The 14,982-nt window shown below is 32.5% G+C and overlaps 1 protein-coding gene across 1 annotated transcript; it reads left to right on the top strand.

Moving 5' to 3' along the window:
* Positions 1 to 12,066: 12,066 nt before the first annotated feature.
* Positions 12,067 to 12,492, top strand: LOC138898436 (uncharacterized). Its single transcript, XM_070184503.1, has one exon. It carries the CDS (start codon positions 12,067 to 12,069, stop codon positions 12,490 to 12,492), a length of 426 nt encoding a protein of 141 aa, XP_070040604.1.
* Positions 12,493 to 14,982: the final 2,490 nt, after the last annotated feature.

The following is a 14,982-nucleotide window of genomic DNA, read 5'->3' as shown; positions in this document are numbered from 1 at the left end:
TCTTTCTTCCAATTTTTTAACTTCAGAGCATTGGGGAACCTTTGGCTCTTCAAACTTTGCCTAGACGGTTAGCCACTTGGGGCTTAACCTTTTACACTTCATTTTGCCTTTGTATGCAGTTCAATTTGATTCCCTTATTCCAAGAGTTTTTGATTTTGAAGCATCGACCGCCATGGCTAGTCGGGGTCGACTTGCTGCCTCTGTCGAGGCTGGGTGCATTTTTTGCATATTAGCTTGTATCAAATGAGAGCCTTGTATATCAATCTTGCTATCTCTTCTTTGCCTTAGTCTTTGGAACAAAGTTAGACCGAAAGGGATTAAAAGAAAACGAACAATGGAACGGAGAATGAGTTTAAACAAGAGGCGTCCCTTTCGGAAAAGGAAAGAAGGACTTATCTGGAGTACATGCAGACTTCAATGAACATGACATGCCTTTTGGACTGGATGTCTGATCCGTGTAAACCATCTGACTCTCAGAAATTCATCACAACTTTTGCCTCGCAACCGAGAAACCTTGCCTAGGACTGTGTCGATGCCGATGGTTTTGAGGATCCTCTTTTCGATCAGTGGCATCCTTTGCAGGTTTTCACCAGCTGACCTCTCTCATTTTTCTTCTCACCTTCGCCTTATGGTGTTCTTTGCGAGATTTCACTAACAAGACTCTCTCATTTTTAATTTCTCTGCTTACTATCGCCATACGATGCCCGTGAGAGTTTTCACCAATAAGACTCTCTCATTTCATTTCTCATTTGGTTGTATGAGATCTGAGTGACTATATCCTCCAATTCTTGAACATTCCTGGCAATTGATCGGAAGGACTTGGAAAGGATTTGGGTGAAAAGAAATCGGATTGAAATACAACTTTGGAACCTTTCAAGCAAAACTATCGCCGAATCATTTGCCTCAGTTTCAACTTTTGGGGAAATGTGAATTTTTATTTTGGTGTGACTGAACCCTGGAGAGAGGCTGCCTACGTATCCTTTCGGAATCAAGTCGAACGGAGTTCAAGAATATGAACTCTTTTGCTTTTCTTTTTTTTCTTTGTTTTGTTTTTCTTCTTTTTTCCTTCTTTGTTTTCTTTTTTTTTTTTTTTCTTCCTGTTTCTTTTTTTTTGAAATAACATCTTCAGGTTCCAAAGAGGGTAATAAAAGAAAGGTAATCGGCTCAAAAGTGTTTGCAAATGATTGGTAGTGTTTGGATAGTGAGAAAGAAATCATTCGTCATCCTAATCAGAGCATGTTAAAGGTGTGAAAGTAGTCAAACGTAATACCTTTTGACCGCATCTGCATTGACAGCTATATCAGGATCATTTCCTTCGATGTCTCCCAAATACAGCGCTCCCTTCGGCAATACTCTTCTTATAATGTATGGACCTTTCTAATTATGAGCAAATTTTCTTTTGGCTTCTTCATGATGCGGGAGAATACGTCTCAGAACGAGTTGCCCCACTTCAAATTTTCTAGGCTGCACTTTCTTGTTGTAGGTACGTGCCATTCTTTGTTGATACAACTGCCCGTGGCAAACTGCGGCCATCCGCTTTTCATCAATCATAGTTAACTGTTCCAACCTGGTTTTGACCCATTCATCATCCTCAATCTTGGCTTCAACAATGATCCGAAGAGAGGGAATCTCAACTTCGTTCCAATTTCATTCGGACTTGGCTTAGGCCTACTGTTCCAATTCTTTATTTATTTTCTCACAAGCTTTATCTTCAACACATTCTGCTTCTTGATTCATTATTTCGAGGTCTGACAGCATTTTACGATCTGTGCATGAAGTCCGCAGGCATGTTATGTTATTAAAATCTGCATTAACAGAACTGAAAAGAGAATAAAAAATGGTGACAAGATTAAGAAAAGAGACATTTGTTAACGATGAAATATTAATTTCACTTATTTGAAACTTTGTTTTTAAAGATAGAAGGGTTTACATCAGAAAGCAAAGCAGTGAAGTAAAACATCCGGATTACACCCTGAAATAATTCGGACGCAGAAAAGATAGCAAGACCGGCTACCGAGACTCCCATCTGACAGAGAACTTTCAGGTTTGGTGCCCGTTTTTAGGTTTCTTTTTTGCCGCGGCAATGGCTACTGTGGCTTTGAATGCTGGATCATCAAGTCTTCAATTGCCCTTTTGAGGGTCCAACAGTCCTCTGTATCATGTCCCACTGCTCTAGAGTGGTATTTACATCTAGCATTAGCCCGGTGCGTCGGTTCGGGGCTACTGGCTGCAGTAGACTTAGCCTGACTAGCTTTTGGAACAAGCTCGAATATGATTCACCAAGAGGGGTGAACTGATTCTTTTTGGGGAGGCTTTTTTTTTTTTTTCATATCTTGATTTCTTTTTCTTTCTCTTTTTGTTGTTTTTCGCTCTTTGTTTTTCTCTGTTATTTTTTGTCACTCTTTTCTTTCTTTTTCACTTAATTTTTTTTCTTTTTTTTTCAGTTTATTTTTTCACTCAATTTGTTTATCGCTATGATCGAATCCGATAGGGATTGCCTACGTATCATGTCGTCGCATGAATCAGATCATTACGTAGTTCAAGAGAAGATCAAGAATAGTAAATAAACTAACTCTTTTTTTTACTCATATACAAAACAGACCACGAAAGCTTCTAACAAGGAAAATATTTTTGAATTTTGATTTTTTTTTGGGAAATATTTTGAAAGGACAACTTCTTTAAGAATAAAGAAAATATTTTTGGAATTTGATTTTTTGGTAATTTTCGAAAGAAAGAAAATATTTTTTTTTTGGATTTTGTTTTTTATTTGTTTTTGTTTTTGAGAATTTTTTAAAAGAAAGACTTCTAAAGAAGAAAGAAATTTTTTTTTTGTTTTTTGAATTTCGATTTTTATTTTATTTTTTTCGAAAAAAGACTTCTAAAGAAGGAAAAAAAATATATTTTTGAATTTTGATTTGATTTTCTTTTTTGAATTAAAAACTTCTAAAAAGAAAGAAAATATTTTTGGTTTTAGTTTTTTTTTTTAATTTTCTAAGAAAAGAATTCTAAAGAGAGAATTAAGGAAAAGAAAAATATTTTTGGATTTTGTTTTTGAAAATTGGGGCCGTAACCGATGAGGTTTGCCTACGTATCTCACATTCGGTGAGAATCAGACCCGGGTAGTTCGGTCAGTTTTGACACAACAGAAAAATATGACTTATTTTGAAATGACTTTTTCTTTTCTTCTTTTCAAAAATTTCGGCTGAGTTTCGGGATACTTTGAGACCAGGATTTTCAGAATCGGGTGATTTTCTCTCCTACCTCACTCTTGTTTTTTCTTGATTTTCTTTCCCTATTCTAGAAGCCGGTCAACATACAAGCCGAAATAAATAAATGCACAAGTAGCACGTAAAATGTATCATGATGGTATTTTATATTGGGAACACTCGTCCTAGATGAACCCAACCCCTGTGTTGAGTCCCCAAAGTCAAATGGATGTGATGCAAACAAACGTACCTACTAGGGATCCGACATGAGGTAATGTTATTCTAGGTTTGAACCTTGGGGTATATTGTTCTAGGCCTGTCTTACCCGAGCGGACAACTCGAGTCGGGGGGAGGGGGAGGGGAAGGGGGCAACGTATCGGAAACCAAATGGTCATCCGACTTTGTAACTGATCCGATCCTTGTTCTAAATTAGGGATATGACACTCTAATAAAAAAGAAGCCACGCCAGCGAGCGCTTCCCAGATGATTTAGAAGACTCAGAGAGAAGAAGGATGTTGTAATAATTTTATATATAGTGCACGGTAATATCAAAGCGGTAAATAGTGGCATTCAATCACATTAGGCCCAAACATGTAAAATCAGATAATAAACAAAAGCCAAGTATAACAGTCATCTAAGCTCGAATTCTGAACCTTGAACCAGAAGTTCTAGGTTATTGTCCCCAGCAGAGTCGTCAGAGCTGTCACACCTCCTTTTTTCCGAGGGATAGGGGAGTTTTTCCAATTAAAGTGACATTAATCGATATGGGATTATTTATTTATTTAAAGTCGCCACTTGGGATAATTATTATGGTATCCCAAGTCACCGGTTTATTTTAAAATCCCAAATCGAGGAGATTGACTCTATTTATGATCCGCGAACACAGAAGATCGGGTAAGGAATTCTGTTAACCTAGGAGAAGGTGTGAGGCACTCCCGAGTTTCGTGGTTTTAGAACGGTCGCTTAACAATTAATACTTGGCGTAATTATCTCATTCATTATATGTTTTAAACCTATTGTGCATTTTGTCTTTTACCGCTTTTAATATTTATGGAATTTATTTGAGCAAGTCGCGATGTCGCGCACTCGTTATTTTTGTACATATTGCAAATTGCGCCACGTGAAACGCACTCGCGATTTACAATATGTTTATTTTATTTATTTGAAGTTGTGGTCAAGTTGCGTGAAACACGCACTTGAATTGGGATTTACGTATCATGACTATGCCACGGGAACCGTACCCATAGTCATAATGATTTATTAATCGCGCCTAAAGCAACTAGCACGTGTTCATGATTTATTTTTTGTTACAAGTTTGAGATCTTTCTAAGGTCAAGAGCTATGAAAATCAGTTGTGGAAAATGGGTCAGCTTTTGCTCTTACTAAATTGGGCCGACAGAAACTATTTTGGACCAGATAAATTAAAATTGATCATAGTACAATTGGCCTTTAAAACCAACTAAAAAGTAGGCCGAATTACTAGTTCACCAAGCTACTCCATTAGTCCATTGTCCATTAGCCATTTTCAGTAGTACATACTTCATTAAGCAAACCCAACTCCCTTTAAATCTAATTAACACTCATGACCCAACTATACAAAATGTGCTCACCAAGACATCTTTACTTTAACATGTACAAATTATTCTATCTCAATTTTAAACAGAGAATACGTGCCTTCCTACTACTACACATGACTTTAGATTCATATAAATCAAAAATAAATATACCTTTATTCCTAAAATGCTCAACAATTAGACTAGCTGATAATGAAAATTAAAACACTAAATAATCATGGAAAATTACTAAACACGGAATATTATGATAAAAATTCATGTCAAATAAAGTCAACAAAGAACTACAATTCAAAGAGATATGACTGGAGCATGACAATAAACATTACTGAAATGAAAAAGAAACGGACCTTTGAGGAGAAAAACTTTCTTCACCATATACAAAAATAAATAAATATCCATGTTTGAATTACAGAAGAAAAATGTCGGCTACAACTCGAAGGAGAACATGGCGTAGAACGGAGTTCGAACAGCCTCGACGGAACCAAATTCGAATGACTGAGCACCTCGCTGAAAATGGACCTCGAACAAGACCTCTTAAACCTCACGCAAACGAGAGAACGAGGTTGGGACTTGGCTCGACTTTTCTGGGTTTCAGGGTGATTTTTGGGTGGTGAAGCTGCTGTTTTTTTTTAAAAGAAAGACGAAAAAAGAATGACACGAGTAGAAATTCCCTTATCCTAGAAGAAGAAAATAAATTTCTCTCAATTCCCTCATTCCTCTTTTTTTCTCCTTCTCTCTCTATCTTTTTTCCCCCTCACATTTCTCTTCTATTTATAGAAATATTTTCGGAATTTTTCAGATTTTTTATTTTATTTTATTATTTTATTTTTTTTTAATTAAAAAGAATTTCCAGTCCCCTTTTTCTTTTTTAAAAAAATAAAAATAATTCTCCACTTTCCTTTACTTTTATTTTTTAATTTCTCACTTTTTTACTTTTATTATTTTTAAATCCCCACTTTTTTTACGTTTCTTTTTTTTTTTTTTCCACTTATTTTATTTTTCTTTTTTTTTTTTTTAATTTTCACTCTCTTTTACTTTTGTTTTTTAAACAAATTCAGCTACCTTTACTTTTATTTTTTAATTCCAACTTTCTTTCACTTTTCATTTTTTAAATTTTCACATTCTTTTACTTTTATTTTTTTTAATTTTCCACTTTCTTTTACTTTTTATTAAATAATTTTCACCTACTTTTACTTTTACTTTTTAATTCCATATTTCTACTTTTCCTATTCCTTTATTCAAATCCGAAAATTAAAAAAAAATATTTAATTTTTTCGGGTTTTTTAATTTATTTTATTTTAAAATAAAGATAAAAATAAAAATAAAAATAATATTAATAGTAATAATTGACCTTTTAAATTATTTTTAATTTTTACCCTATATATAAAAAAATGTCACAAAGCTAAAAAAAATATATATTAAATTTCTAAAAATATTTACAAAGTAGAAGATGATAAAAATTCAAATATAGTCATAAATTAGATGCTCACATACAATAACAACAATCACCTTAAAAATAGGCACGTCCCGCCATTTAATAACGGAAATAATATCAATTAGCGTGATACACTCCTAATATAACTCAACAAAATCAATTCTAACATGCCTTATTATCAACCCAATTAATTATAATAATTGTTTAGTTGTATATAACTGTTGTATTTAGTGTGTTTTAATTTTTTTTTTTTACTGTTGCATTCATTAGATTTAATATTTGTATTTACTGTATTCGCTATTTTATATGCAGTGTATTCAAATATATTTGTATTAATAATATTTTAGTTATTTTTAATACATGTTATTACTACTGTATTCAGTATATTTCATTGGTTGTATTCATTGTATTTTTATTTTTATTCAGTATATTTTATTGTATTTCACTGTATTTTAAAATTAAATGCATTCCCTTTTTATATTCTGTTCTATTTTAATATTTGTATTCAGTGTATTTCAATATTTATATCATGTATTCATGCATACTGTATGTACAATATGCATGAATACATGTGTATTCAGTTGTATTAAAAAAATACAGATCTTCGAAATACATAAATACAAAAAAAAATATTTATATAAAAATACAATGTATTTTAGTGAATTTATATAGAATACAATATATTTGTATCATTGTATGTGACTAAATAGCAAAGAAGAGAAGAAAGTTCGCCGGCGATGGCGTTTTCCGGCCAAGAAGAGAAAAAAGTTCATCGGATCCGTACGACAAATTTATGATAAGAGTTCATCACATTGCTTCTTTCCGTTCGAAAAATTCACTATTTTCTGTTTTCTGGCTGCCTTCTACTCAATTCTAATGTCTCGTCGGCCATCAATACTAGGGCGTGTATCTTGAGATGCTCGAAGAGAGAGAAATTCTTCTTTCTCGTTGGCCATCAATACTAGGGCTTGAGTTGCTCGAAGAGAGAGAGAAGGAAGAGAGAGAGAAAGAAGAAAAAATTTGAGAGTGAATCTTGTGTTAATTGAAAGAAAAAGAAAGGAAAATCATAAATAGCGTATTTCATGCCTCAATTGGAGTATATACCATAAATACCTATATTGTTATGAAATATAAAAGGTAGCTATAGAAAATAATATTTTTTAAAATAATTTTGGTTTATAATAAATAGGGTGTAAACCTTTGCTATAGGAGGTAAAATTTCATTTCATAAACGGGAAAATGACATATAACCACTTTCAAAATAATAAATATATATATATATATATATATATATATATATATATATATATATATATATAGTTTCTGCCACGAACTATAAGTTAGCTTTCCCGTCATAAACTGGATCATATATATAATGAAGTTACGTAAATCCAAGGGAAAAAAAAAAGACGACGACATTTATTTCTTTTGCTTATCAAAATGAAAAAAAGTTGTCTTGATTCTGACGAAAAATTAACCAGGAATAAGCGCCAAGCTATTTATTATAAAACACATTATATAAGCAATCTTATATCCCCAATAAGTTAATTCCAAAAACTAACCATTAGGAGGACCAATGAAATTGCAAAACTTGTTTACCTTTGATGTCAATATAAACACCATCAGTCTTAATATACCAAATACACTTTCTATTATCACATCTTTTAGAATCCCTTTCAGCATCAAAGAAATCAAATTTCCCCTTTACTAATATACCCTTTACTAATATACCTGATATCACACCACAAGTTGAAATCACTTTCTTTTCCCCCCCCCCAGGATTTACATTTTGTGTCCAACTAAAATCTTTTCCAGCAAAAATAGGAGAAAATCCAATGTCCAAACCATCCACCACACAATGCAAAATTATTGTACCCTTTAATTCATTCTTGATTTCTATAAAAAATAGAATTGAAGGATCCATTGAAACAAAATTTCTTAAAAGGAAAATGTGAGAAAATTTGGTTCATGATTTAAAGAAAATGGTCTAAGAATACCCCTCGTTATACTATTGAGTTATTTATACCCCTACAGTCATACTTTGTGTTCAAATATACTCATTATTTAAACGGAGGGACACGTGTCATCGTCCTGTTGGTCAATTCTAAATATCTCCTAATTAATTAAAAAGACCCATTATCCATACTCAAAAAATAATTTTTTTTTTGTAAAAACTGAAAAAACTAAAAAAATATTTTTACTAATAACTGAAAAAAATGAAAATATTTTTTTCCAGTTTTACAAAAAACTGCTTTAAAAAAACTGAAAAATATTTTCTAAAACAATATTTTTGTAAAAACTGAAAAAAAAACTGAAAAGCAATTTTCTAAAGCAATTAAAAACTGAAAAAAATTGAAATATTTTTAACTAAAAACTGAAAAAAAAAATTTGCTTTTTCAGTTTTTACAAAAACACTGGTTTAGAAATTTGCTTTTTAGATTTTTTTTTCCAGTTTTTACAAAAATATTATTTTAGAAAATTGATTTTCAACTTTTTGTTTTTCAGTTTTTTCAAAAACATTGTTTTAGAAAATATTTTTCAGATTTTTCTAAAGCAGTTTTTTTGTAAAAACTGAAAAAATAAATATTTTGGTTTTTTTCCAGTTTTTAGAAAAAATAATTTCAGTTTTTTCCAGTTTTTACAAAAAAATAAATTGCTTTAAAAAATTACTTTTCGGGTATGATTAATAGGTTTTTTTAATTAATTAGAAGATATTTAGAATTGACCAACAAGACGATGACACGTGTCCCTCCGTTTAAATGAAGGGTATATATGAACCAAAAGTATGACTGTATAGGTATAGATAACCCAATAATATAACGAAGAGTTTTCTTAGACTATTTTCGAAAGTAAAAGAGTATATTTGGCCCTTTGCCGCTTAAAGAATTACTTGTGTTTTATCAAGTAACTATAAAAAAAAATTCTTACTTCAGGGATTTGTGAAATTATATACCCGTAAACGTTTTCTCATTTCAAATTTTGTTCCCTATCTCGTTGTTATCTCTAATTTCAATTGTTCGTGATAGATAATCGTAATATAAATAGGAAATTCTCCACACAGGAAATGGAATATTTATAACAGTCTAATCAATTAGTGACTGTTCGCTTTGAGCTACGCTTTGCGTCTTTAAAATGCTTCTAATTTCTACTATTTTTTATTTAAATACCAGACAATTATTTTTTCCCAAAAGAATTTAACCTCGCTGCATGCGAGCAAGGGCAGAGTAGTCAAATCAAATAGTTTTGGTCCAAATTTAGTATTTATCTTTAAAATTTCATTAAATACGTACAAATTATTAATTTAAAATTCAATAATTTAAAAGAAATAAAATCCCAAATTCATAAATTTTAAATTCTGCCTCCACCTCTGCGTGGGAGCATTTTTTTGTTACATTGGCTAAGTAAATCACAAGAACAAGAGCAGTCACTTTAGTTTGCTTATCCAAGTAAAAGAAAAAGATGTTCCCTTTAATTATGACAAAAACATAAACAGGAACAAACTCCAAACTATTCAATAGAACTCATAATCCAAGTAATCTAATATATCAATTATGTTAATTAAAAAAAAACAACTATTATAAGCTCGTTGCTCGGAGTCTCCGAAAATATCTTCGAATATGTGTCGGATCCTCCAAAAGTAATACATTTTTTAAAGAATCAATACGAGTGCGACAACATTTTCAAAAATCCGCTCAACATAGATTAAGAGGACCAATGAAATTGCAAAACTTGTTTACCTTTGATGTCAAGATAGACACCATCAGATTTAACATACCAAATACACCTTCTATTATCACACCTTTTAGAATCTCTATCAAAATCAAAGAACTTAAATTCACCAAATAATGAACCAGAAATCACATCACAAACTGAAATCACTTTCTTTTTCTTCTCAGGATTCACATATTGTGTCCAACTAAAGTGTTTACCAATTAGAACAGGAGCAAATCCAATGTCCAAATCATCAACCACACAATGCATATTTATAATAGTCTTTAATTCATTGTTGATTGATACAAAAAATGGAATTGATGGATCCACTGAATTGGTCAATCTTGAGAAAGTGGGGTTTACTAAAAAGAATATTAAAACTATAGAGAATTGGAACTTGAAAGAGTTATTCATGTTTCTTGTTTAATTTTGCCTATGAGTGAAGCAATATCAGCATTTATATAGTATAAAACACAGGGGAATAAAATCTAGCATTTTCTTGCTAATATGTAAATATAATTATGCTCCCTTAAATTTCCAATTATGAAAAAGATTAGGATGACTGCATTCTCAACTATTATGGCAAAGTAATAATGGAGTAAACCTTTCAAGATTTTCATTATTTTCACCTCCTGTCCTCCCCATTCTTCTTAATAATTAACTACGGCGTATTTTTTTTTTTCAAAATTATAATTATCTCCCCCTAATTTTTCAAGAAATTTAATACTAGCATTTTTCGTACTTTCAATTTTTCTATTTAATAAAAAATACGAGAATAATTTTTTTTTGCCTAAAGTCACAATTTAGGTTCATGGAAATTGTATGCTCAAGTTAGTTAGCCTAAGGATTTACCTCAAACAAGAAGCTGCTAAGTTACATCTCCATGAATTATCAGATCTATTTGTTAATGTTGAAGATAAAGTCAGCTGTATTTTACTAAATGGGAACTTAATTATATAATTTCTTTACACAAATAGTCAGTCATATTTATTGTTTATCTTTTCTAGCCATATACATAGTTTATACATTGATTATATATAATTATACACATAATATATAAATTGTGCATATATTACACCTCCATCGGCTATTTTTAGTTTAAACGGTTAGGTGTACGGCTATTTGTGTTAATTCTCCATATATTTAAGACATTTGTGTTAGGTTTTACTTTTAATGATGAAAAATAATATAATTGCTTTTGGTGTAGGGACTCAGGAAAATCAACCAAGATCGAAGTGCACAAAGAGAAACAATCCAAGTTGAAGGAAGAAATCAATCAAAGATTGATTGAAGCATTCAAAAGGAAAAGAAGCACTAAAGATCCGGCGAGATAATCAATCTCGAATCCGAGATTGATTAAAGAGTTAAAAAGGAAAAGAAGCATTGAAGATCCGGCAAGATAATCAATCAGTAGCTATTACTGGAAGGACCTAGAATTAAGGAGCAAATTCGGCGCTATCAAGACTTAAAAATGGAAAGCTGTCAAAGTCCACACATCAAGGAAGAGTAATGGGAATTAACCTTATTCTTGGAAAGAATCAATTTCTTTTCAAGGATCAAATCTCTTGGGTTGGCAAATCTCTTTAGTAACAGTCTCCTACAAAGTATTTATATGCAACCTTAAGTCTTAGAGAGACATACTTTGATCAAACCAATTACTCTCTCTTTGTTCTACTTAAAACAAACATTGTAGCTCTACTAGATCTGATGTGTAACAAGTTAGAGAAGAAAGAGAGAAAAATACTGGTGAGGCATTGTATCAAGAAAAGATGAGTGACATAGAAACTGAGCTGTTGGTGTAAACTACACCATTCACTTTGTACTCAAGAAACTCAATCACTAAAAGAGAACTCCCTTGCAACCCAAGGGGACTGGACTAGGATTCACATTGAATCCAAACCAATATAAAAATACTGGTGTCTTTAATTACTGCACTTTTCTTCTGCATTTTAATTCTCCACTTCTTATTATCTCGCTATTACATCTAGTTAACTAATTGAAAAACTAGTCAACTTATAATAATTAATTTTAAAATAAGCAATTCACCCCCCTCTCCCTCCCCCCCCCCTCTTGTACTTTCAATTGGTATCAGAGCAAGGCTCATATTTTTCTTTTGCTTAACAGCTTGTGAGAAAAGATCATGGCTAATCAAGTTATTGTCGGAGCACTCTTCCAAGAAGGAACATCGCAAGTGAGGCCACCATATTTCAATGAAAAACATTTCTCTCACTGGAAAGTGCGTATGGAAATATACGCAAAGTCTTATGATGTCAAGGTCTGGCGAGTTATCAAAAAGGGAAACTATCCTCTGCCGGCTGCTTCTCAACTACCTTCTGATCCTGAGGATATAGATGAATATACTGATGAACAAATGACAGTTGTGCAAGTTAATGCTAAAGCAATGAATCTGCTTTATAATGATATAAGTGGTGAGGAATATGAGAAAATCTCCAATTGCGATACAACCAAAGAGATGTGGGATAAACTTGAAGTTACTTATGAAGGAACCAGTAAAGTGAAAGAAACCCATATCAACATATTGGTTCATGACTACGAACTCTTCTAGATAAAAGAAGGCGAATCCATTGAAGAGATGTTTGCCAGATATAGCAAAATTATTAGTTATCTAAAAGCTTTTAACAAACCATACTCAAGTGGTGATCAAGTTAGGAAAATTCTGAGAAGTCTACCCACTACTTGGCAGACAAAAGTGGTTACACTTGAATCACAAGATTTGAACAAATTATCATACGATGAACTTCGAGGAGAACTTATAGCCTTCGAAAAAACTCATCTCAAGAAAACAAACCAAGAAGAAAAGAAGAAAACAATTACTTTCAAGGCTACAAATGAAAGAGCATACAATGATAGTGATGACGACCCTGAAGCTCTTCAAGAAGAAATTGCCATGGTATCAAGGAACATGGATGGTTTAATGAGGAGATACATGGATACAAGAAGAGGCAGGATACCACCCATGCGAACTAGGAAATAGAATGAACAAGACAAAATGATGGAAAATGCTATGAGTGTGAAAGATTTGGGCATGTTCAAGCTGAGTGTCCTGATCTTAAAACAAAGGTTTCCAGAGGTTTTAATAAGAACAAATCATTTGGAAGCTGGAGTGATGAAGACAGTTCAGAACACGAAGAGATAGCAAATCTATATTTGATGACAATTCTCGAAAATGACATGAACAAACTCTCAGGGTGCTGGACAGATGAGGACATTTCAGATGACAAATGTAAGGATGACAATGAGAACTATTTCATGGCGCGAGGTAAAACAAGCGAGGTAAGATCTTATAACGGTGAAAGATGTAATGAATTGCAGGATATTCTTGACCTTACTTTGAAAGAGTCTAAAAAAAGATGAATGAACTAAAGAGATTTAACAAAGAAGTAAAAGACTGGAAACTCAAGCTTGAAGTATGCGAAATTGAAAAAGAAGTACTTCAAGATAAGTTTCAAGAATTGCAAATGCAACTCAATGGCATGAGCAAATCCACCAGTCATAGTTCTGTCAAGTCGAAACAGGCAACTTACAAGTCAACTGGAGAGCTAGAATAAAGTCCACTAGTACTAACACAAATGAAAGATCCAAAAATGGATTAGGACTTACGTGTCACTACTGTAACAAAAGTGGACATAAATATTCTTTTTGTCAATTTCGTAAATCAAATATCTCAGGATGGATTTGGAAACCCAAAAACAATCCTGAGTCCACTAATACTAACCAACAAGGACCCAAGCAAGATTGGGTACCTAAAAGGAAGTGATAATTATGTTTTGCAGGAACACCACAGAAGGAGTCGCAAAGGAAAATTGTACTTAGATAGTGCGTGTTCCAGTCACATGACAGGTGACAAAAACCTGTTTAAAGAGGTTACAAAAATTAGACGGAGGAAGTGTCAAATTTGGCGATGACTCAAAAGGAAATATAGTCGGTACCAGAACAGTTCCTTTCAATAATAACTGTGATATAACTAAGGTTTATCTTGTTGACGGACTTAACTACAATCTTCTGAGTATAAGTCAGCTATGCGACTCAGGGTATGAAGTAAAGTTCAAGAAAACAGGTTGTGCTATTGAAGATGAGACAGGTAAAATAATCATCCCAAGTAAAAGGTATGGAAATGTCTATATTCTTGATGGTTTTGAAAATATAGATGGTCATATTTGCTTAAGATCCATATCTGATGATCCTTGGTTATGGCATAAGAAACTTGGTCATGCAAGCATGCATATGATAGAGAAACTTCCCAAGCATAGTTTATTTATTGGTTTACCTAAACTCAATTTCTCTAGAAATCATGTATGTGATGCATGTCAGATTGGTAAACAAACTAGAAACTTTTTCAAAAATAAAGATATTGTATATACTTCAAAGCCCTTGCAATTGCTTCATATGGACTTATTTGAACCCACTAGAACTGCTAGCATAGGAGGAAACCGATATGCCTTTGTTATTGTTGATGATTACTCACGCTTTACTTGGGGTGATTTTTCTATCTCACAAAGATGAAGCTTTGAAAAATTTTGAGATCTTCTGTAAAAAGGTCGAAAGAGAAAAGGGGTATCTTATTACAACAATTCAAAGTGATCATGGAGGAGAATTTGAAAGCAGAGCATTTGAAGATTTCTTCAATGCTCAAGGATACACCCACAATTTCTCTGCTCCAAGGTCACCCCAACAGAATGGATTTGTTGAGCGAAAAAATAGGACTTTACAGGATATGGCAAGAACTATGATATTAGAATATTCATTGCCAAATCACTTCTGGGCAGAAGGAGTAAGTACACCATGTCACATTCTCAATCGATGCCTCATAAGACCCATCCTGAAGAAGACTCCTTATGAATTGTGGAAAGGTAAACGACCCAATATAAGTTACTTTCATCCGTTTGGAAGCAAGTGCTTCATTCACAATAATGGTAAGGTCAATCTTGGAAAATTTGATCCAAGAAGTGATGAAGGTATTTTATGGGTTATTCATTAAATAATAGATCCTTTAGAGTCTATAATAAATGCACAATGTGTGTAGAAGAATCAGTAC

The sequence above is a fragment of the Nicotiana tomentosiformis genome, chromosome 9 (assembly GCF_000390325.3).
Source record: "Nicotiana tomentosiformis chromosome 9, ASM39032v3, whole genome shotgun sequence".
NCBI lineage: Eukaryota > Viridiplantae > Streptophyta > Magnoliopsida > Solanales > Solanaceae > Nicotiana > Nicotiana tomentosiformis.
This window is presented reverse-complemented; position numbering and strand designations above follow the sequence as displayed.

Excerpts from the sequence above, each read along its gene's own strand:
- LOC138898436 (XM_070184503.1), top strand. The coding sequence starts at position 12,067 with ATGGCTAATCAAGTTATTGTCGGAGCACTCTTCCAAGAAGGAACATCG.